Consider the following 27,274-nt stretch of genomic DNA (forward strand, 5'->3'; position numbering starts at 1 on the left):
TGATGTGTTTGTTTTTCTTTGTTTAGTTATTTCTCGAGGTACTCATTGAATTGTTTACATCAATTATTAGAGTTTGCCAAATGAAGTGGTTATATGTCTACGCTGGTGTGCATGCAGTTTATCAAGACAATGCGACTCCTCATGTTTACCTTCGTTCAAAAATTATCTTAATACTCGAAAACATAAAAGCCAACTAGATTTTATTCGTGCAACAAAGATTATTGATTAATATTTTTATATTAAGCTGCGCGAGTCATCGAAAAGTAAAATGGTTACTTCATTAATCCCATATTTGATAAACCCGTATGCGGTAATAATAACATCGACTGCCTTTTATAGGATATTTATCTTTGTGACGTCATTAAGTATGTTGAAACATGAACCCGTAAGGTGCGCTATATTTCTGATACTATCACAAGTATCCTTAGCCGTGTACATAACCGGATAACATATTACTAGTGTGTATCAATACTGTTTGAAAATTTTGATACAAAATTTTGGACGAAGGAGATCTTATGCAAGGTCCGCAATTCTTCAAGATTAGTTATACAGAAATCCAAAAAAGAAGCTTTGGTAAGTTTGAAGATGTATTTTTTCTTGAGATTTTTTAAATATATCATTTAAAATAAAACTTTTCTCATACTATTGATACATAATTTAATATAAATATTCATTATTTTTCTCTCCAGTTTTTCTATACACGTAGATCAAATGTAAAACTATCATATGTTTTCGCTACTACGTTTTATACATATTAATATTTGCTGAAGTTTATGTCGCAGATCGTAAGATTATATCCGATTATATTGTTGACAATATCGTTGTTGAGTTAAGTGGCATTATATTGTTTACAATGTTGTTGGGAAGTTCAATGATATGATATGGTTACAAATATTGTTGTTGAATAAAGTGGCATTAAATTGTTGACAAATTCGTCGTTGATTTAAGTTGCCATTTTATGGTTGACATTATCGCAGTTGAGTTAAGTGGCATTTTACTGTAGACAATATCAATGTTGAGTTAAGTGGCATCATATGGTGAACAATATCGTTGTTAAGTTTAGTGGCATTATATGGTTAAAAAAAATGTTGTTGATTTCGGTGGCATGATATGGTCGACAATATCGTTGCTGAGTTAAGTGGTGTTATACTGCTGACAATATCGTTGTTGAATTCGGTGGCATGATGTGGTTTACAATATTGTTGTTGAGTTCAGTGGCATGATGTGGTTTACAATATTGTTGTTGAGTTCAGTTGCATGATATGGTCAACAATATCGTTGTGGAGTTAAGTGGTGTTATACTGCTGACAATATCGTTGTTGAATTCAGTGGCATGATGTGGTTTACAATATTGTTGTTGAGTTCAGTGGCATGATGTGGTCGACAATATCGTTGTTGAGTTAAGTGGTGTTACATTGCTGACAATATCGTTGTTGAATTCAGTGGCATGATGTGGTTACAATATAGTTGTTGAATTCAGTGGCATGATGTGGTTACAATATCGTTGTTGAATTCAGTGGCATGATGTGGTTACAATATTGTTGTTGAATTCAGTGGCATAGTGGTTTACTATATCGTTGTTGAGTTACGTGACATTTTATGATTGACAACACCATTGTTAAGTTAAGTGACATTATTTGTTTTAAAATGTTGTTGTGCAGTTCAGTGACATTATATGGTTTTAAATATCGTTGTGCAATTCAGCGGAGTTTGATGGGAAAAGGTAAACGTCATTCAAAGTGTTTTCTCTTACCTAATGTCTTGTTCTCACATGACTACGGTATCACTCAATGAGTACCTCGTATGCAATTATGTTCAATAGCTTATTGTGATGTGTAAAGCTGAATGAAATAAAGTGTCACAAAACGGTAGTTCGAACTCAGAATTGATAAAACTAGGAAAGCATATGCAACGAGGAAAGTTTTACATGGAAACGTTTAGAAAAGTACAAACAAGGTAAGACCATATGTTCCGGGAGGGTAAGCGTCATAAAACACGTGGAAGATCCTAGTTAACATCATCCCAATTGCTCCATAGGAGGTTATTAGTCTTTATCATTTATTTGTGAACACCAAATAAAATTGCATAGCAGGCAAGATATAATCATATGTGTCATTAAACTCGTACAACCATTTACACCCGGTATAATCTAACCATAGACCTACAGCTCGATTTTGAGTTTTGTTTTTAGTTTCGTTTAAGCTTTCTTGTGTTTTTCAAGGATCTCTTTGTACAACTGGGATTTATTCATAATTTGTCGCGGTTACATCGAATTTAAATTAAAAATTAAAGATTTATTTTGTGGAGTCACCGTTAAGGGCCTGTCACACACTACCGATATACCTCGCCGGGGCTAAAAAGGATCAGACTATTTACAACGGCGAGAATATCGACAGAGCTCCGGCAAGAAAGCACTTAACAAATTAAAATTTACCATATCAATACCAATGTAGTACCGGCGTTCCCGTTCTGATACCGATATAAGAGCCGATGTGCTACCGAATACCACTTTTCTGACACCTCAGTGTTACCGATGAGCCGTCTTTGTTCTACCGATGAGCTGCCGTTGTTCCACCGATGAGCCGCCAATGTTTTACCGATATGCCACCGTTGACCGGAGCTATAGCGGAGTGATATCGTTGCGCTGCCGATGTTACGGTAGTACATCGGCGGCGCATCAGTACTACAATGGTGGTAATCGGTAGTAGTACGTATACGGTATCACATTGGTACTGATGTAGTACACATTGAGGCCACTTGAGAGCCGCCGGTCCATTACGGTGCGTTACCGGTGTTCCACAGACCGGACTACTGCCAATGGACTCGCTCCGGCAGCGCAACGGCGGAAACTTCTTTTGAGCAAGTTCATTTTTTTTTGTCCACCGTCGCCTGCCATTGTTAAATGTGTTGCCGATGTTCTGACGATATACTGCCGTTCTTATCGCTGTGGTACCGTTACGCTGCCGTACTAGTACCGATCTCCGAAAATTGCCAAATTGGTGCTCCGGTATATAGCTCCGGCGGCCCAAATCGACTAGTTATGACAGGCCCTTTAGTCTTTCTGTATCCTTTGGTGTTTTAATGATTTATAGTGCACGATGTTTTTGTATATTGAAATGTCATGTATATTTAGAGTGATTCAACTGTCAAGATGAAAAGTCGTGAAAATGTGTCAACATGCGTCTGTTTTAATACATCAAAGATAAAAATATAAATCTGAAGCTGATTTGAAGTATTAGAGATAGAAACATGTTAATGTGAAGCTGATTTGATACAATAAAGATAAAATACGTCAATATGAAGCTAATTCAATGCATTAACTATAAAATATGTCAATGTGAAGCTGATTAAATATATAATAGATAAAATATGTCAGTGTGAAGCTGATTTAATACATTACAGATAAAATATGTCAATATGAAGCTAATTTAATGAATTAAATATACAAAATGTCAATGTGAAGCTGATTAAATATATTACAGATAAAATATGTCAATATGAAGCTAAATTATAACATTAAACATAAAATATGTCAATGTGAAGCTGATTTAATACATTACAGATAAAATATGTCAATATGAAGCTAGTTTAATGCATTAAATATACAAAATGTCAATGTGAAGCTGATTAAATATATTACAGATAAAATATGTCAATATGAAGCTAAATTATAACATTAAACATAAAATATGTCAATGTGAAGCTGATTAAAAACATAAAAGATAAAATGTGTCAATATGAAGCTAATTTAGTACTTTAATATGAAATATGTCAATGTGATGCTGATAAGTCAATGTTAACCTGATTAACTACATTATAGAAAAAAAAAATGCTATGTGAAATTGTTTAAATACATTAAATATAAAATATGTCGATGTGAAGCTGATTAAACATATAACAGATAAAATATGTCAATATGAAGCTGATGAAACATATTACAGATAAAATATGTCAATGTGAAGCTGATTAAATACATTACAGATAAAAAATGTGTCAATATGAAGCTGATTAAATACAATAAATATAAAATATGTCAATGTGAAGCTGATTAAATACATTAAATATAAAATGTGTCAATGTGAAGCTGATTAAACATATTACAGATAAAATATGTCAATGTAAAGCTGATTAAATACATTAAATAAAAAAATGTGTCAATAAGAAGCTGATTAAATACAATAAATATAAAATATATCAATGTGAAGCTGATTAAAAATATTACAGATAAAATATGTCAATGTAAAGCTGATTAAATACACTAAATATAAAATGTGTCAATATGAAGCTGATTAAATACATTAAATATAAAATATGTCGATGTGAAGCTTATTAAACATATTACAGATAAAATATGTAAATGTGAAGCTGATTAAATACATTACGGATAAAAGGTGTCAATATGAAGCTGATTAAACTTATTACAGATAAAATATGTCAATGTGAATTTGCTTAAATACATTAAATATAAAATGTGTCAATATGAAGCTGATTAAAAACAATAAATATAAAATGTGTCAATATGAAGCTGATTAAAAACATTATAGATAAAATGTGTCGATGTGAAGCTGATTAAAAAAATTCAATATAAAATGTGTCAATATGAAGCTGATTAAATACATTAAATATAAAATGTGTCAATATAAAGCTGATTAAACATATTACAGATAAAATGTGTTAAAGTGAAGCTGAATAAATACATTACAGATAAAATATGTCAATATGAAGCTGATTAAATACAATAAATATAAAATATGTCAATGTGAAGCTGATTAAATACATTAAATATAAAATGTGTCAATGTGAAGCTGATTAAACATATTACAGATAAAATATGTCAATGTAAAGCTGATTAAATACATTAAATATAAAATGTGTCAATATGAAGCTGATTAAATACAATAAATATAAAATATGTCAATGTGAAGCTGATTAAAAACATTAAATATAAAATGTGTCAATGTGAAGCTGATTAAACATATTACAGATAAAATATGTCAATGTAAAGCTGATTAAATACATTAAATATAAAATGTGTCAATATGAAGCTGATTAAATACAATAAATATAAAATATGTCAATGTGAAGCTGATTAAAAATATTACAGATAAAATATGTCAATGTAAAGCTGATTAAATACACTAAATATAAAATGTGTCAATATGAAGCTGATTAAATACATTAAATATAAAATATGTCGATGTGAAGCTTATTAAACATATTACAGATAAAATATGTAAATGTGAAGCTGATTAAATACATTACGGATAAAAGGTGTCAATATGAAGCTGATTAAACTTATTACAGATAAAATATGTCAATGTGAATTTGCTTAAATACATTAAATATAAAATGTGTCAATATGAAGCTGATTAAAAACAATAAATATAAAATGTGTCAATATGAAGCTGATTAAAAACATTATAGATAAAATGTGTCGATGTGAAGCTGATTAAAAAAATTCAATATAAAATGTGTCAATATGAAGCTGATTAAATACATTAAATATAAAATGTGTCAATATAAAGCTGATTAAACATATTACAGATAAAATGTGTTAAAGTGAAGCTGAATAAATACATTACAGATAAAATATGTCAATATGAAGCTGATTAAATACAATAAATATAAAATATGTCAATGTGAAGCTGATTAAATACATTAAATATAAAATGTGTCAATGTGAAGCTGATTAAACATATTACAGATAAAATATGTCAATGTAAAGCTGATTAAATACATTAAATATAAAATGTGTCAATATGAAGCTGATTAAATACAATAAATATAAAATATGTCAATGTGAAGCTGATTAAAAACATTAAATATAAAATGTGTCAATGTGAAGCTGATTAAACATATTACAGATAAAATATGTCAATGTAAAGCTGATTAAATACATTAAATATAAAATGTGTCAATATGAAGCTGATTAAATACAATAAATATAAAATATGTCAATGTGAAGCTGATTAAAAATATTACAGATAAAATATGTCAATGTAAAGCTGATTAAATACACTAAATATAAAATGTGTCAATATGAAGCTGATTAAATACATTAAATATAAAATATGTCGATGTGAAGCTTATTAAACATATTACAGATAAAATATGTAAATGTGAAGCTGATTAAATACATTACGGATAAAAGGTGTCAATATGAAGCTGATTAAACTTATTACAGATAAAATATGTCAATGTGAATTTGCTTAAATACATTAAATATAAAATGTGTCAATATGAAGCTGATTAAAAACAATAAATATAAAATGTGTCAATATGAAGCTGATTAAAAACATTATAGATAAAATGTGTCGATGTGAAGCTGATTAAAAAAATTCAATATAAAATGTGTCAATATGAAGCTGATTAAATACATTAAATATAAAATGTGTCAATATAAAGCTGATTAAACATATTACAGATAAAATGTGTTAAAGTGAAGCTGAATAAATACATTACAGATAAAATATGTCAATATGAAGCTGATTAAATACAATAAATATAAAATATGTCAATGTGAAGCTGATTAAATACATTAAATATAAAATGTGTCAATGTGAAGCTGATTAAACATATTACAGATAAAATATGTCAATGTAAAGCTGATTAAATACATTAAATATAAAATGTGTCAATATGAAGCTGATTAAATACAATAAATATAAAATATGTCAATGTGAAGCTGATTAAAAACATTAAATATAAAATGTGTCAATGTGAAGCTGATTAAACATATTACAGATAAAATATGTCAATGTAAAGCTGATTAAATACATTAAATATAAAATGTGTCAATATGAAGCTGATTAAATACAATAAATATAAAATATGTCAATGTGAAGCTGATTAAAAATATTACAGATAAAATATGTCAATGTAAAGCTGATTAAATACACTAAATATAAAATGTGTCAATATGAAGCTGATTAAATACATTAAATATAAAATATGTCGATGTGAAGCTTATTAAACATATTACAGATAAAATATGTAAATGTGAAGCTGATTAAATACATTACGGATAAAAGGTGTCAATATGAAGCTGATTAAACTTATTACAGATAAAATATGTCAATGTGAATTTGCTTAAATACATTAAATATAAAATGTGTCAATATGAAGCTGATTAAAAACAATAAATATAAAATGTGTCAATATGAAGCTGATTAAAAACATTATAGATAAAATGTGTCGATGTGAAGCTGATTAAAAAAATTCAATATAAAATGTGTCAATATGAAGCTGATTAAATACATTAAATATAAAATGTGTCAATATAAAGCTGATTAAACATATTACAGATAAAATGTGTTAAAGTGAAGCTGAATAAATACATTACAGATAAAATATGTCAATATGAAGCTGATTAAATACAATAAATATAAAATATGTCAATGTGAAGCTGATTAAATACATTAAATATAAAATGTGTCAATGTGAAGCTGATTAAACATATTACAGATAAAATATGTCAATGTAAAGCTGATTAAATACATTAAATATAAAATGTGTCAATATGAAGCTGATTAAATACAATAAATATAAAATATGTCAATGTGAAGCTGATTAAAAACATTAAATATAAAATGTGTCAATGTGAAGCTGATTAAACATATTACAGATAAAATATGTCAATGTAAAGCTGATTAAATACATTAAATATAAAATGTGTCAATATGAAGCTGATTAAATACAATAAATATAAAATATGTCAATGTGAAGCTGATTAAAAATATTACAGATAAAATATGTCAATGTAAAGCTGATTAAATACACTAAATATAAAATGTGTCAATATGAAGCTGATTAAATACATTAAATATAAAATATGTCGATGTGAAGCTTATTAAACATATTACAGATAAAATATGTAAATGTGAAGCTGATTAAATACATTACGGATAAAAGGTGTCAATATGAAGCTGATTAAACTTATTACAGATAAAATATGTCAATGTGAATTTGCTTAAATACATTAAATATAAAATGTGTCAATATGAAGCTGATTAAAAACAATAAATATAAAATGTGTCAATATGAAGCTGATTAAAAACATTAGAGATAAAATGTGTCGATGTGAAGCTGATTAAAAAACTCAATATAAAATGTGTCAATATGAAGCTGATTAAATACATTAAATATAAAATGTGTCAATATAAAGCTGATTAAACATATTACAGATAAAATGTGTTAAAGTGAAGCTGAATAAATACATTACAGATAAAATATGTCAATATGAAGCTGATTAAATACATAACAGATAAAATATGTCAATATGAAGCCGATTAAACATATTATAGATAAAATATGTCAATGTGAAGCTGATTTCATCTTTCGTACATGTCTATACCCTCCTCAGCTTGAAATGAAGGACAGTGCTGACTCTTTTACATGAGCTGCTTTCATCGATCTTTAGTTACAACATGACCAACTTTGACGGCTTCCTAATGTAAATCTCAGATAAGCTGGACGACTTTGCATTTCATGATAGTCATATCCTTGTTTCCATACCTCTTGTGTTTACATATCGCAGTTGTATCGGTATTCAAGAGCTTGCCCCAATATCACAATATCCTAAATAGAGGTCAGCTGCTGGCAGACACATTTGCAACACAGGGGTTCCAAAGATGCAGGCTGATCAGGACTATGGGCTAGTTTTACGTGCGCCATCATCATCTCATAGGGAAATGTGCTTTTTATTTGTGTGATATGAAGGTGATTTGTATTAACCTCCTAATTGTGTCATGCTGTTATGTTGTCAATACCCGAGTTATCGATGTGAAGACACAAAATTACTAGATTTGCATGGCTTGTGTCATCGATGCAGCAGAAAACGCTTATCCTCCTGGAACGCCTTGTCTTATCCTCCTTGTTCTTTTTTAAGGGTCTCCATGTACATATTTAAATTGTTCGTATTCTCTCTAGTTTTAACAATTTTAAGTTCACTTTATGTTTTTTGTTTGCACTTCGGTTTTCTCTTGTTTTTTATGTATACGTACGTGTACTTGTCAATTGAGTTCCGCATACTTTGGCAGTATTTCATACTATGTTAACGTTACGTCATGATTCCGTTCTTGACGTCATTTTGCCAATCATCATTGTTGATATTATTATATATTTTCGGAGCGCAAAAACTGAGAATAGAATTATAAAGAAAGATTGAACGCCCTTTCCCCAACATACCCGGTATAGTTTCATGTTTGATTTTATAGTCATTAATGATCTGATATATGCTTTTACATATATTTCATATTTTTAAGCATTGTTATCAACAGTACACACAAGATTCCTGGAACAGCCTAATGTCACCAAGATGTTTTCTCTAAACGGTTATCTAAAGGTCGAGGCGGGAGGGGAAGCTTCAAGATGACACTGATCGAATTGCATATTTTAACGTTTTCGCAAAAATGCTTGACCATGTGTTAAAGGAATTTTACATTCGTGTCCATTTCTCATGAGAATTATAAAGATCGTCACAAGTCATATGCTCGCTAAATAAAACAAAAGTTTTTAGACTCGCTTCATAAATCTCAAGTGAAGTGGAAAATTACGTAAGATCCTATTCATACAGTCTCAATGTTAATCTTTTATTACCTCGCAGTGTAAACAAGAGGGAGAGAAGCCAGGTCGCTGTCCAACATGCGATTCCACCGTAAGTACAAAACACACCTCTCTCGGACGTAAACAGATAAATCACACCAATGTTTGAACGCCCGACATTTAGCAAATATAATTAATCCTCTCGCGAACCATTCTCTTAGATATTTCCCCCAATTTCTCCCTAGGTAAAACCTTTCCGACAATAAATAAAGGGTTTTATTTGCTGCTTATTTATTTATAATGTAGTTAAAAAAGTATTTCACACACAGGTAACAAGCAATGTTATTGAATTTGTACAACATTGTAACCAAATATGTAATTTGTGACTAACTGGTTACTATATATAGCTAGTATCATGTAGTGAATTGGTGTTATTCAATCCTCTGAATGGCCGTTGATCGGGTCCTTAATTTCTTGTATTATTCATCAAAACAAACTTTAAACTTAATGGTGTAGTTAATACGTAACATTTGTTTAAATATGGGTTCCTTTCTGATTTTCTTTCTGATATTTGCACTTTATACCAAATTTGATCTTTCCAATACATCTAGCACTGTGTGTCGAAACTCAATATATTTCGTCATGATATCTCACTGTTTTTAGACTTCTAAATTTCTACTGGACGAAATGAATTTACGTTTTACTTTTCACGATTACTTTGATATGATAGTAAAATCTACACGGTACTAAAACATTTAAGTACATATTTTTGTGATCTGCAGTCGACTGTGAAAGTAAACTACGGTTACTTTAAACATGAACTGTAATTTGTATTCTCCAATATAAAATCAAAATTGTGATCATGCAGGCGACTTAAATATCTCAGAATCACCAGGAACACATCATCAACAGTTACAGTTTTTAAGATCGCCTCGGATTTCATCGAACGGAACAATAATCAAATATAAACCTTGTATCTCTTATATAATCTTTGTATGCATTTTAATAGTTATTCATCATTTAGGGTGGAAAAAGTCACGATAGGCAATTAAGTGATCCAACTCTTGCTTCTGAATACTGTAAAATTGTTAAATTTCGAGGAGGGGGATTAATTTCGCTGTATTACCATGAATATCAAAACATACAAAAAAGACCCGTTTACGCTTTGGTTACAGAATAATGAATTTATAAAAACACCAATTCAATATCGTTTTTCCATTTTTTTGACAAACACTTGTGTTAAAGAAATCCTATCACCCCGACACAAAAAATACCCTCGTGAGCGCGATATTTTTACCTAGTGATGTTGCGCGAAATTTAGGTCCCGCGAAATAGTTCTGAGCAGGACAACGGCAAAATATTATCCTGGCAAAATTGAAAAGTTCTTCCCTTTTAGATGACTACGACATCAACGTCATTTTTGTATGACTGATAAGCCAAGTGAAATTATTTACCAAATAAGAAATACAACATCAGAAAAGTGTATATAAGGAAAAATTTCAACCAAAAATAGTGACATTATCTCGAGATATCGGATATCGAAAACTGTGGACTATAAAATCATGAGTTACTGAAACATGCTCATTTAAATATGTTTTTGTCATTTCAGTCCTTATAACAGTATCACTGGCAATAGCCTATGGAATCACTATGATAGAACCTACTACAACAACCACACCTACTACAACAACCACAACTACTATAACAACCACTTCTACTAAAACAACAACACCTACTACAAGTACTACACCTACTAAAACAACACCTACAACAACAACAACTACACCTACTACAACAACCACACCTACTACAACAACTACACCTACTACAACAACTACTTCTACTTCAACAATTACACCTATTACAACAACTACACGTACTACAACAACGACACCTACAACAACAACCACACCTACTACAACAACCACACCTATTACAACACTTCTACTTCAACAATTACACCTATTACAACAACTACACGTACTACAACAACGACACCCACAACAACAACCACACCTACTACAACAACCACCTCTACTACAACAACCACACCTACTACAGCAACTACACCTACTACAACAACCAGACCTGCTACAACAACCACACCTACTAAAATAACCACACCTACTACAACAACCACACCTACTCCAACAACCACACCTACTACAACAACTACACCTACTAAAACAACCACACAAACTACAACAACAACACCTACTACAACAACTACACCTATTACAACAAATACACCTATTACAACAACTACACCTACTAAAACAATGACACCTACAACAACAACANACTACAACAACAACACCTACTACAACAACTACACCTATTACAACAAATACACCTATTACAACAACTACACCTACTAAAACAACGACACCTACAACAACAACCACACCTACTACAACAACCACACCTACTACAACAACCACACCTACTACAACAACTATACCTACTACAACAAGTACACCTACTAAAACAACAACACCTACAACAACAACCACACCTATTACAACAACTACACCTACTACAACAACTACTTCTACTTCAACAACTACACCTACTACAACAACTACACCTACTGCAACAACTACACCTACTACAACAAGTACACCTACTAAAACAACGACACCTACAACAACAACCACCCCTATTACAACAACTACACCTTCTACAACAACCACACCTACTACACCTACTACAACAACCACAACTACCATAACAACCACTTCTACTAAAACAACAACACCTACAACAACACCCACACCTATTACAACAATTACACCTACTACAACAACAACACCTGCTACAACAACCACCCCTACTACAACAACGACACGTACTACAACAAACACCCCTACTACAACAACCCCCCATACTACAACAACCACACCAACTACAACAACTACACCTACTGCAACAACTACCCCTACTACAACAACTACCCCTATTACAACAAATACACCTATTACAACAAATACACCTATTACAACAACTACACCGACTAAAACAACGACACCTAAAACAACAACCACACCGACTACAACAACCACACCTACTTCAACAACTACACCTACTCCAACAACTACACCTCCTACAACAACCACACCTGCTTCAACAACTACACCTCCTTCAACAACTACACCTGCTTCAACAACGACTCCTACTACAACAACGACCCCTTCTACATCAACGACCCCTACAATAACACCCACACCTACTACAACAACTATACCTACTCAACAACTACACCTACTACAACACCTACACCTACTGCAACAACTACACCTTCTACAACAACCACACCTACTACGACAACCACACCTACTACAACACCCACACCAACTACAACCACACCTACACTTACCCCTCCTACTACACCCACCTACTAAAACAACGACACCTACAACAGCCACACCTACTACAACAACTACCCATACTACAACAACTACACCTACTAAAACAACGATACCTAAAACAACAACCACACCGACTACAACAACCACACCTACTGCAACACCTACTACAACAACTACTTCTACTACAACAACTACACCTAGTACAACAACTACACCTACTAAAACAACGATACCTAAAACAACAACCACACCGACTACAACAACCACACCTACTGCAACAACCACACCTACTCCAACAACTGCACCTACCCCAGCAACTACACCTACTTCAACAACTACGCCTACTACAACAACAACACCTACTCCAACAACTACACCTACTACAACGACCACACCTACTACAACAACTCCACCTACTACACCAACTACACCTACTAAAACAACGACTCCTAAAACAACAACCACACCTACTACAACACCTACTACAACAACTACACGTACTACAACAACCACACATAACTACAACTACCACACGTATTAAAACAACCACACCTACTACAACCCTACTACAACAACTACACCTAGTACAACAACTACACCTACTAAAAAAACGACACCTACAACAACAACCACTACAACAACCACAACTACTACAACAGCCACACCTACTACAACAACTATACCTACTCAACAACTACACCTACTACAACACCTACACCTACTACAACAACTATTTCTACTTCAACAACGACACCTACAACAACCACACCAACTACAACAAATACACCTACTAAAACAACGACACCTAAATCAACAACCACACCTACTACAACAGCTACACCAATTACAACAATTACACCTATTACAACAACTACACCTACTAAAACAACGACACCTACAACAACAACCACACCTACTACAACAACCACACCTACTACAACAACCACACCTACTACAACAACTATACCTACTACAACAAGTACACCTACTAAAACAACAACACCTACAACAACAACCACACCTATTACAACAACTACACCTACTACAACAACCACACCTACTACAACAACTACTTCTACTTCAACAACTACACCTACTACAACAACTACACCTACTACAACAACTACCCCTACTACAACAACCACACCTACTACAACAACTACACCTACTACAACAAGTACACCTACTAAAACAACAACACCTACAACAACAACCACACCTATTACAACAACTACCCCTACTACAACAACCACACCTATTACAATAACCACTTCTACTACAACAACCGCACCTACTTCAACAGCTACACCTACTACAACAACCATACCTACTACAAGAAACACACCTACTACAACAACCTCCGATACTAAAACAACCACACCTACTACAACAACCACACCTACTATAACAATTACACCTACTTCAACAGTTACACCTACTACAACAAACACACCGCAACCACACCTACAACAACAACCACACCTACTACAACAACCACACCTATTACAACAACTACACCTACTACAACAACCACACCTACAACAACAACCACGCCTACTACAACAACCACACCTACTACAACAACTACACCTACTAAAACAACCACACCTACTACAACATCAACACCTACTACAACAACTACACCTATTACAACAACTACACCTACTTCAACAACTACCCCTACTACAACAACCTCAACTACTACAACAACCACACCTACTACAACAACCACACCTACTACTACAACAACTACACCTACTACAACAACTACCCCTACTACAACAACCACACCTACTACAACAACCTCACCTACTACAACAACCACCCCTACTACAACAACCACACCTACTACAACAACTATACCTACTACAACAAGTACACCTACTAAAACAACGACACCTACAACAACAACTACACCTACTACAACAAGTACACCTACTAAAACAACAACACCTACAACAACAACCACTCCTATTACAACAACTACACCTACTACAACAACCACACCTATTATAACAACCACACCTACTACAACAACCACACCTACTATAACAATTACACCTACTTCAACAGTTACACCTACTACAACAAACACACCGACTACAACAACCACACCTACTACAACAACCTCACCTACTACAACAACCACCCCTACTACAACAACCACACCTACTACAACAACCCCCCCTACTACAACAACACCTACTACAACAACCACACCTACTACAACAACCCCCCCTACTACAACAACACCTACTACAACAACCACACCTACTACAACAGCTACACCAATTACAACAATGACACATTCTATAACAACCACACCTACTACAACAACCACCCCTTCTACAACAATTACACCTACTTCAACAGTTACATCTACTACAACAAACACACCGACTACAACAACCACACCTACTACAACAACCTCACCTACTACAACAACCACACCTACTACAACAACCTCACCTACTACAACAACCACCCCTACTACAACAACTACACCTACTACAACAAGTACACCTACTACAACAACTACACCTACTTCAACAAGTACACCTACTAAAACAACCCCACCTACAACAACAACCACACCTACTACAACAACCACACCTTCTACAACAATTACACCTACTTCAACAGTTACACCTACTACAACAACCACACCTACTACAACAACCCCCCCTACTACAACAACACCTACTACAACAACCACACCTACTACAACAGCTACACCAATTACAACAATTACACATTCTATAACAACCACACCTACTACAACAACCACACCTTCTACAACAATTACACCTACTTCAACAGTTACACCTACTACAACAAACACACCGACTACAACAACCACACCTACTACAACAACCTCACCTACTACAACAACCACACCTACTACAACAACCACACCTACTACAACAACTCCACCTTCTGCCACAACCACTGCTACTACAACAATTACACCTACTTCAACAGTTACACCTACTACAACAACTACACCTACTACAACAACCACACCTGATACAACAGCCACACCTACTACAACAACGACACGTACTACATTAAACACACTTACTACAACAACCACTCATACTACAACAACAACACCTACCAAAACAACCACTCCTACTACAACAACGTCTCCAACTACAATAACCACTCCTACTACAACAACAACACATTCTACAACAACGTTTCCTACTACAACAACTACAACTTCTACAACAACCACACCTACTACAACAACTACACCTACTTCAACAACTACACCTACTAAAACAACGACACCTACAACAACAACCACACCTACTACAACAACCACACCTACTAAAACAACCACATCTACTACAACAACCACACCTACTACAACAACCACATCTACTACAACAACCAAACCTACTACAACAACTACACCTACTACAACAACCACACCTATTACAATAACCACTTCTACTACAACAACCACACCTACTTCAACAGCTACACCTACTACAACAACCATACCTACTACAAGAAACACACCTACTACAACAACCACCTCTACTAAAACAACCACACCTACTACAACAACCACACCTACAACAACAACCACACCTACTACAACAACCACCTCTACTACAACAACCACACCTACTACAGCAACTACACCTACTACAACAACCAGACCTGCTACAACAACCACACCTACTAAAATAACCACACCTACTACACCTACTAAAACAACGACAACAACCACACCTACAACAACAACCACACCTACTACAACAACCACTCCTACTACAACAACCTCACCTACTACAACAACCACACCTACTACAACAACTACACATTCTACAACAACCACTGCTACTACAACAATTACACCTACTTCAATAATAACACCTACTACAACAACTACACCTTCTACAACAACCACACCTGCTACAACAACAACACCTACAACAACAACCACACCTACTACAACAACGACACGTACTACAACAAACACACCTACTACAACAACCACCCATACTACAACAACCACACCAACCACAACAACCACTCCTGCTACAACAACGTCTCCAACTACAATAACCACTCCTACTACAACAACAACACATTCTACAACAACGTTTCCTACTACAACAACCACACCTACTACAACAACTACACCTACTACAATAACCTCACTTATTACAACAACCCCACCTACTACAAAAACCACAGCTACTCCAACAACCACCCCTGCTACAACAACGTCCCCAACTACAATAACCACCCCGACTACAACAACAACACATACTCCAACAACGTTTCCTACTACAACAACCCCACCTAATACCACAACCCCACCTACTACAACAACCACGCCTACTACAACAACTACACGTACTACAACAACCACCCCTGCTACAACAACCACACCTACTCCAACAACCACACCTACTACAACAACTACACGTACTACAACAACCACACCTTCTACAACAACTACACTTACTTCAACAACTACACCTACTACAACAACCTCACTTATTACAACAACCACACCTACTACAACAACTACACCTACTTCAACAATTACACCTACTACAACAACAACACCTGCTACAACAACCACACCTACTACAACAACCACACCTTCTACAACAACTACACTTACTTCAACAACTACCCCTACTACAACAACCTCACTTATTACAACAACCCCACCTACTACAACAACCACACCTGCTACAACAACCACACCGACTACGACAACCACACCTACTACAACAACTATACCTACTACAACAACCACACCTACTACAACAACCACACCTACTGCAACAACAACATCTACTACAATAACAATTCCTACTACCACAACTACACCTACTACAACAACCACACCAACTGCAATAGCTACACCTACTTCAACAACTACACCTGCTTCAACAACGACTCCTACTACAACAACGACACCTTCTACATCAACGACACCTACTATAACAACCACACCTACTACAACAACTATACCTACTACAACAACCACACCTTCCACAACAACCACACCTACTACAACAACCACACATACAACAACGACACCTACTAAAACAACCACTCCTACTACAACAACCACCCCTACTACAACAACCACACCTACTACAACAACTACACGTACTACAACAACCACACATACAACAACGACACCTACTAAAACAACCACTCCTACTACAACAACCACCCCTGCTACAACAACCACACCTACTACAACAACCACACCTACAACAACAACCACACCTACTACAATAACCACTACTACAACAACAACCACACCTACTACAACAACCACACCTACTACAACAACCACACCAACTACAACCACACCAACACGTACCACTCCTACTACACCCACACCTACTACAGCAACTACACCTACTACAACAACCACACCTACTACAACAACCACACCTACTACAACAACCACACTAACTACAACCACACCTACACTTACCACTCCTACTACACCCACACCTACTACAGCAACTACACCTACTACAACAATCACACTTACTACAACAACCACACCTACTACAACAACCACACCAACTACAACCACACCTACACTTACCACTCCTACTACACCCACACCTACTACAACAACCACACTTACTATAACAACCACATCTTCTTCAACAACCACACCTGCTACAACATTTAGTATTCCAACTTCTAGTACTCCATCATCTGCTATTCCTACATCTACTATTCTAACATCAACTACCCAATCATCTTCTAGTGTTACATATATTGCTCAAACATCTTCTTCTCCTTCATCTACTACTCCTACATATACTATCCTATCTACTACTCCAACATCTACTGCTCTTACATCAACTACTCCAACATCAACTACTCCAACATCTACTACTCCGACATCTACTGCTCTTACATCAACTACTCCAACATCTACTGCTCTTACATCAACTACTCCAACAACTACTGCTCCAACAACTGCTACTCCAACATCTACTGCTCCAACATCTGCTACTCCAACATCTACTTCTCCAACATCTACTTCTCCAACATCTGCTTCTCAAACAGTTACTACTCTAACATCCAGTACTCCAACATCTACTACTCCAACATCTACTTCTCCAACATCTACTGCTCCAACATCTACTACTCCAACATCTACTAATCCAACATCTACTATTCCACCAACTACTGCTCCAACATCTGCTACTCCAACATCTACTTCCCCAACATCTACTTCTCCAACATCTGCTTCTCAAACAGTTACTACTCTAACATCCAGTACTCCAACATCTACTACTCCATCATCTACTACTCCAGCATCTACTACTCCAACATCTACTACACCAACATCTACTACTCCAGCATCTACTACTCCAACATCTACTACTCCAGCATCTACTACTCCAACATCTACTATTCCAACATCTACTACTCCAACATCTACTTCTCCAACATCTACTACTCCAACATCTACTACTCCAACATCTACTAATCCAACATCTACTATTCCAACAACTACTGCTCCAACATCTGCTACTCCAACAACTACTACTCCAACATCTACTACTCCAACATCTACTACTCCAACATCTACTATTCCAACAACTACTGCTCCAACATCTACTATTCCAACAACTACTGCTCCAACATATACTTCTCCAACATCTACTGCTCCAACATCTGCTACTCCAACAACTACTGCTCCAACATCTACTACTCCAACATCTACTTCTCCAACATCTACTTCTCAAACAGTTACTACTCTAACATCCAGTCCTCTAACATCCAGTACTCCAACATCTACTGCTCTTACATCTACTACTCGTACTTCCACCATAATTACAACCATTACACCTACAACTACAACATCTGCTGCTCCACCTCCTATCACTCAGACAACGGAAACGGTTGTGCCTCTAAGTAAGTTTTAATGATTTATATTGATGAATGATTAAATTTGAATATTGAAACGAGCAATTCGCTTTGCTTAAATCGTTCTTCGTTTTAACTTCAAGTAAGTATATACCACATACACTCATAATCATAACAAAAGAAGCACTGTGAATTATGATGTTACCGTTAATAAGCAAAATGCTAAGAAAAACAATTATAATATTGGCAGATTATAGACAACATGATAGTTATTCTAAGCAATGCGAAATGCAAGAGTTCATGTTTTATCGTTATGGATCTTAACATTCAAAAGCTCAAAAAATAATACAGGCAGGATATCATTTACTAATAATTAATAAAATGTGTAAAACTTCGTTTCATTTCATCATATATTATTGAGTAAACAATAGGATTGAACAGCAGGCTAGGCCATTATAAGTTCTCTCTTTAGGTTAACATGACAAAGACAGAGATGAAACGTGTAAAACTTGTACGGAGAAAATATTCAGCATTTTCAAATAGATAAAAACGATAGTAATACATTTGATATATTCACACAAATATGGATACAGTTGAAACTGCGGTATTCATCATTTAGTGACTCTTGGTTAAAAATGCATTCGCTTTGGTCTTTATATCAAATTTATCATGATTAGAAAGGTATTTGAAAATGCTGAATAATTTTTCACTTTTAAAAAGAGCCATTTCCGAGTTGTTTTCACAGACTTAGGTGCATCGTATTTTAAATCTGTTTTTGTTTAATGTCGAGGTCAATAAATCGGTCTCTTATTGAGAGTGGTGATGTTCACCTTATTATGATATTAATATGTAGATTGCATACTTGCTCTCCAAAATAATAAAATTGTTCATGGATAAAAACAATAACTATTAAGTCACTAGATGTTCAAATAAAATAATCAAGCTTCATTGTGCAAGTGATTCAGAACGGAAACCAGGTGTTGGTTCTAGATACCTTGCAATATCCTTTTCAAATATGTTGTATTTTTAGACCGAAACCTGTTGCATCACATAATGTACTGTGTTATCCAGTGAATATACCGACGTCATATTTTGTTGTGTATTAGCCCATGTAATATGACCTATCATCCCTGTGATTGTTTGTCAGTTTCAATTGTTTCAATTGTGACGTCAGGCCTCGGACAAGTATATGTCGTCACAGACTGGCGGCTTTTTACGTTTAAAGGCTGCGTGCAAATTGTCGTTTTGCACAAATAAATGCCGCAAATCTTGATTATGTTATATATAGGATCTTACACTCGTCTTTATTTCATAAGAAATTTATAAAACTCTTCGCGAATATTTTATTTTGCTCACCAGAGGCTCGCTAAAATGAAAAATTCTTAGACTCGTTTCATTAACCTCATATGAAATGGAAACTCATGTAAGATCCTATATATGTATTAATTAAGACGATGTAATAAAGTATCAATACAATTTTCAGGTAGTCTTACCATTTCGGTCAGTCTGACTCTTGTTGTGAAGGCCGAGTTTTGTGATGATTTAAAGGATAAGAAAAGCGATTTGTATAACTCCTACGAGCAAAACTTTTTTAAGTGGGTAAGTTTATGAAGTATTTTGTTTATAGACGCCAATACTATGAGCTCACATTCTTTTCAATACAAAATAATTCCTTATAGCAATTCCAAGAAATAAAGCAAATGTTCACAATAACTCATAGTGTTATACATTTTGCCATGATGTATCTATTATCAATTGTTCTAGGTGCTATCACGTATGCATGTCTTATGCTCATTATCTACGTTTTCTTTTTAGTTATTTCCGAGGTTGAACAATACAAGTGGATTTAAGAATGTAACTATCAATGGATTTAGGTAAGTTTATAATGTATTTTGTCAGTATTTTAAAAATCAGGTCGAATACATTTCAGAAAAAAAGTATGAAATGGTCTTTTCAACAGATATTTTGTATTGTTTGTATTATTCATCTACCCAAAAGTCGCATTTTTGTGTTATGCATTTTACATTAACGTTTTTTTATGAATATCCATACAAATACAATTGTATAACTAAATCCTTTATCAATATGATACAACAAATACCATTTATAATATTTGGATGTTGTCACTTGGTTCAATACGGTATTATGTTACGTTGTAGGAATGGAAGCACTGAGTGTGACTATTATTTGGACGTTGGAGCAGACACCAGTACAAGCGATGTAAAAAACAGTCTGCAAAAAACAAACTGGACCGGAGGGATTACACTCAACGGATCAGAGCACAACATTGATGATAAAACGACCAGGAGTAAAGTGCAAAAAGCTGCCACCGACAGTAAGAAATATTTTTGGAATAAAAATACCAAAATACATGTAATTTTTCATCATGAGGAATGATTTTTTCTGTGAGAGGAAATCAAAACTGAATCTATTTTGCTGCATTACTGGGAAAACACAAAGCCTACTTTACTATTTTATTGTTAATGTTATACCGTTAAGCTGTCTTCCCTTTCATTTCGATATCTCTTTTAGTAATTCTGTTGCCACTTTAGTTTGTATATTTATCTTGTGTATGGAAAATATCAGTAATCACCTTCCTTTTTGCTCTAATACATTTTACATAACGTTAGATAAAATTGTGCTCCGCGAGCGAGCTCATGATGAATCAACTTATGATCTAGACACATGAGTTGTTTTTAACAATGATGGATTTGTTTTCTTAATAATTATATATATATACATGTATTTTTGATGCAATGTAGTTGCAAATAAGACAAAATGTGAACTGGTGCAACCCTATCCTTGCGATGTTTACCATAAATGTGTCCACAACAAAGAAAAAGAGAATTTGCACTGCAAAAACAAATGCACTCATGATGTGTGTAAGGATTATGGACAGTGCCTTCTAAAACAGTCAGGAGAGACCATATGCATGTAAGTCAAAATAAAGTCATTCAACTCGTATGCAGTACAGTTAAGTAGGCTAAGTAATGGCTTGTACCTTTAGACAACCACTGTAAACAATACATTCGGTTGCAAATGGAATGTTTTAAGGCGGACTTTGAATTAAAAGTTAGAAATTAAAGCGGTTTCGAAGAAACTGTATATCGGCTAGCCAAATGGAGTTTTTAGCATTTCATGAAACTAAGGCGTCATAAATTTTATTGACACAGCGCCGCTGACGTAAGCGTATTTCTTTTCATCTTTTAAGTGGCTGTGTATATATGTAATACTCTCGTATTTTTGCTACCGTCATTATTTTCTAGGATACAAACTGTACACTGGTGTAACTGCAGATATATTGCAAGTAAATTTATCTTATTGTTGCATTGGTTTTATACTTCACAGATAGAACTTAACAGTACACACATTAGAAAAGCGTATTTTCTTATGCAAAAACCCGTAATTAGATCCCCAAAATGGAGTTCAGGACTTGTTGCATTCACTCCGTGTCTTTTTATACTCCTTCGTCGTCGTCTCTTTCTTCTTCGTCCTCCACCGTGAGTTGTCCGACCGTTTTCTCAAAAACTAATAATAGGATTCAAATGAAACTTCGCGAGTTTCCAAATGTTCAAGCCACCTCTAATATTGCAGCTGCATATTTAAGATGGTCGTCGCAGCCTCTGATCAATTAAGAGGTGGCCAATAGTTCACTCGGAAAATACTTTCTATGAAAATTGATCTCAATATCTATGGACATGGTAACATGAAGAGAAACATTTTTCTTTGCAACTGTGCCCAGGATGGCCACGACGGCCTCTGCTTTGCCACAATTATATGTTTACAGATTTCAATCAAATTTGATATTTCGAAGTAGTATGCCATTACGAACAGCAAATATATTTCGGTTGTTATCATATATCACTGCTAGGGCTGTTTTTGGGGACTTCTGCGATGACCCCCGTTACCATAGAACTTGTTATGTATTAAAGTGAATTGTATGTGCTTGATTGTATTTTTAAATGCTCGGAATTCTTGCGACAACTAAATGTCTTTCAGATTATGATTAATTGAGGAATTGCGTACATTCCCTTTTTGATTGGATCCATTATGAGCAGTGACACTTGTATGTAGTTCTTGTCTCTTTTGATGTCTACTCTGTTTCTGTTGTTGTCTTTTATTGTGACTTTGTTTATGGACGCCGCAGTATGTTTTGTTTATTTCACTTTTAATCTAAAACAACCTCTAAATACTTCTATAATCAAATTTTAACAGATCTGTCAAATGTTGTAAGATATACAAATGGATTTGATTCGAGTAAAACATGTGATAAAATATATAAGACAAGGGAGATAAATTTCATGCATATTAATCCTGGAATTTAGCAAAATGTATTTACCGACAAATATATTTCTTTCTTGTATGCTGGATCGTATCCAACATATTATGGCCGTTTAAAATGCATTACAATCCTAGCAAAAAATAAATATTCAAACCAATCTGAATAACAAAATAAGTAAAAAGTTCATTGTATAAAGGAGCAATTAGTTTGAAAACTATTTTTCCATTTTCTTTAATAAAGATTGTAAATTTGTGATTCCAAATACTTGGTCGATGGATTAAAGTTAATTCAAAAGTGTCCGTATTGACAATAATCATGTGGAATTATTCATGACACAAAATATTGTTTCGATATTCTTGCTCATATTCTTAACTTATATGTGTTCTTAAGCATGATGCATGTCATTGGACTTATTTATAGCCTGATATAAGCATGTGTAAGTACTGGTTAAAATTTAAGAATACGTTGCCGTATTATTTTCACAAAGTAGATCGGTTTCCGGAATAGGGATGAATGTACTAAATCAGGACTGATGGTATTTTACAGATGTCATCCAGACACCATATTTGAGTATTACAGTGATCGTTGTCTGAAGTCTAGTGACCTCACAAACATTCTGGCAGTTACCGCTGGAGTAGGAGGAGCAGTGATCATCATCATCATCGTCGTCATCATATGTGTATGCAAGCAAAGGAGGACGACAAAGAAAACCCATAGTAATACAAGGCAAGTATTATATTATCGGACAGACGTCAAGGACATTGACACGTGACAAGTGACAAGTGGTCGTTTGAATTGGAAATGAGGAGTTTGCTCATGCGCCGCTGAGGTGTAGTGGTCACGTGGCGCAAAATCTTCATTTCGGTTTTTTAATTTTAAATCAAATAGTTTATGTTAATTCGTTTAACATCTACATGCAAAATGTAAACGTGCAGTATACGCGCTCGAAAAAACTTTTACTACACGGAGATGAATCTTCAGTGAAAACTTTCACCGTCTGATTATTATACATTTAATGATATGTCCTGACCCCTTGAAATATAATTTTAGTGTATTTCATAGATTGTCGAGCATTGTTATAAATGAAATAAAATTAAATGAATTAGCATCCTATGCTCAAAGTATTCGTTTAATATATCTATAACTTAATAGAAATTTTCGTTTGTATTAAATCCGTTTCTTTAAGCTTTTCTTTAAAGATATACATACAATTTGCTGTTGAAATGAATTAAGAAAATATATCATTAAAATTCATTTTCATTAATTAAACGCTATTCTATTAAGACTGTTTTGCTATCAAACATGATGATGATACTCAAAGGGGAGATAACCCGGTAAAGCTTGACTATATTTGATCTTGTTTACGTTTTTCTGCAGACATAATCGAGTTTATGGCAGTGAAATCAGCATGCCAACAAGAATGGAGAACTTGAGGGCCAATAGGGCGTACAATATTGGAGAGAGAGCTGACCGGGGACCACCAAGACGGGAACACATGGTGGGGAGTTCCGAAAATGAACGCCCGGCAGCCTATTATAACGGCTGGGAAAGTATCAGCGACCAACAAGCTGTACCGGTAAAGTCAAAGACGTCATTGAACCAATTTTTGCATTTTTTAAAATATTTTATTAAAATATAAATACAAAAAGCGTATTTTTACACTTTTTATCATAGTATTTTAAGAACCTATTTTAAAAATGATTGAATTATTTTTTTAGTTCGTTGTTGTAAGTTATTAATGTTTTCTCATTTTCACCAAAGTGTCCTCAGCTCCTGATATTGTTGTTATCTGTCAATTTTGAATTATCGATTTCGTCCGATTTGGGGGACACTGAAGTCTATTTCATGCAGACCGATGTTCACAATAGTTTATTAAAATACTAATACAATTTTTTTAACACTATTTGTATTTGTGTTTCAATTGATAATTTTGAAAAGTATTGCACATTTGTTTAACAAAAATTTGAGTTCGTTGTCATAATACATTTTTCTCAAGTTATAAATAAAAATATAAAAAATAAAAACGATAGACAGTTGATAGATATGAATTCAAAATCATACCTTATCTTACGATTATAAGGTAATTATCATATTATACAACATTGTTTTGAATATTTATAACCATACGTACCTAAAATTGACAGAAAACATCATCTACTAGAGTAAAAATGAATTAAGAACGATCTCTTACTGTTTTTCTAAAAGCCTCGGATGTATTTGCCAATGGAAATATGTGACTCGCCACGTGACTACCACACCTCAGCGGCGCTTGAGCAAAGAAAACCCCGGTACGTTGAGCCCGGTGACGCGTACAGGTTATTAGACACAGAAAGTCAGGTCAGTCCAACATGAAAAATACATACTTACACGTTGACCAATAGGTATCATTGTCATTTGATGAAACATTTCATTACTTTTAAAAATAATTAGTTTCATATGATTGACAGGTACATGTATATGAAACAAATGCTATGTTTAGAGTCAATCAAAGAAAATTATCAGATGCTATGTTTTCGAACTTTGACTATTTAAGGTAAAGGCTAACAGATTTTTACTACTCTTACTACTGTGGAAAATTCGTTAAAAACCTTTCTAAAGAAATACTTCATAAAAATCTTATTTTGCAAAACCTTTGACAGAATTGCATGTGTTCGTAATCTTTAAGTTACAAAACCTACACTTTACCAATGTCGCCTTCAAGGAATTATGCAAACACCGCCGCAAACCGAGTGTCAAGCTTAAAGCTTATGGGCAACAAATCAAAAAAACACTTGATATGGAAAGTAATTCTTAGCCGGAAAAACTTCTTTTGGCTGCTTCATCTTCTATATAGAAGGGAAGATACCCCTAGTAATAAAACAAAAACAAACACAAAACAAAACAAAACATATTTTTGGGACGAACTATTCTTCGCGATTAGTGTTGGAATATATTCTGGATAAATACTTTAATTATATTTACTACTTTTAATTAAAGGATGATTTATTATGCGTAACAAAATTTAATTCTAAAATATTTAAGTAATTCCCTTTTTGTAAATTATTCAAAAGCGCACGTATTAAGTTTTGCTGTATATACATATATATATATATGTATGGACATATCATAATTCAACCAACCTAATTTGAGCAAATTGTAACATATGAGTGACTTAATTCAACCTTGGGTATGTCATTTGTGACATTCGTGTATATTGAATGAC

General features: G+C 34.1%; 1 protein-coding gene and 1 long non-coding RNA gene across 2 annotated transcripts; both read left to right on the forward strand.

The window, feature by feature from the left end:
* The first annotated feature begins 351 nt into the window (after window positions 1–351).
* Window positions 352–11,261, forward strand: LOC110456041. Its single transcript, XR_002463547.1, has 3 exons — window positions 352–573; window positions 9,605–9,655; window positions 11,153–11,261. It is a non-coding gene; the product is annotated as an uncharacterized LOC110456041 (long non-coding RNA).
* Window positions 11,262–13,874: 2,613 nt separating this feature from the next.
* On the forward strand, window positions 13,875–26,409 carry LOC110456042 (mucin-2-like; the record flags this gene model as incomplete). The annotated part of the gene is made up of 10 exons (XM_021506566.1): window positions 13,875–14,085; window positions 14,376–14,786; window positions 15,948–16,973; window positions 17,916–18,272; window positions 18,483–19,838; window positions 21,274–21,389; window positions 21,606–21,664; window positions 24,619–24,798; window positions 25,450–25,648; window positions 26,278–26,409. Coding segments are annotated over 10 exons (4,047 nt in total), but the record flags the coding sequence as incomplete, so codon positions are not given.
* Window positions 26,410–27,274: the final 865 nt, after the last annotated feature.

This window comes from Mizuhopecten yessoensis, unplaced genomic scaffold (genome assembly GCF_002113885.1).
Source record: "Mizuhopecten yessoensis strain PY_sf001 unplaced genomic scaffold, ASM211388v2 scaffold8475, whole genome shotgun sequence".
Classification (NCBI taxonomy): Eukaryota; Metazoa; Mollusca; class Bivalvia; order Pectinida; family Pectinidae; genus Mizuhopecten; species Mizuhopecten yessoensis.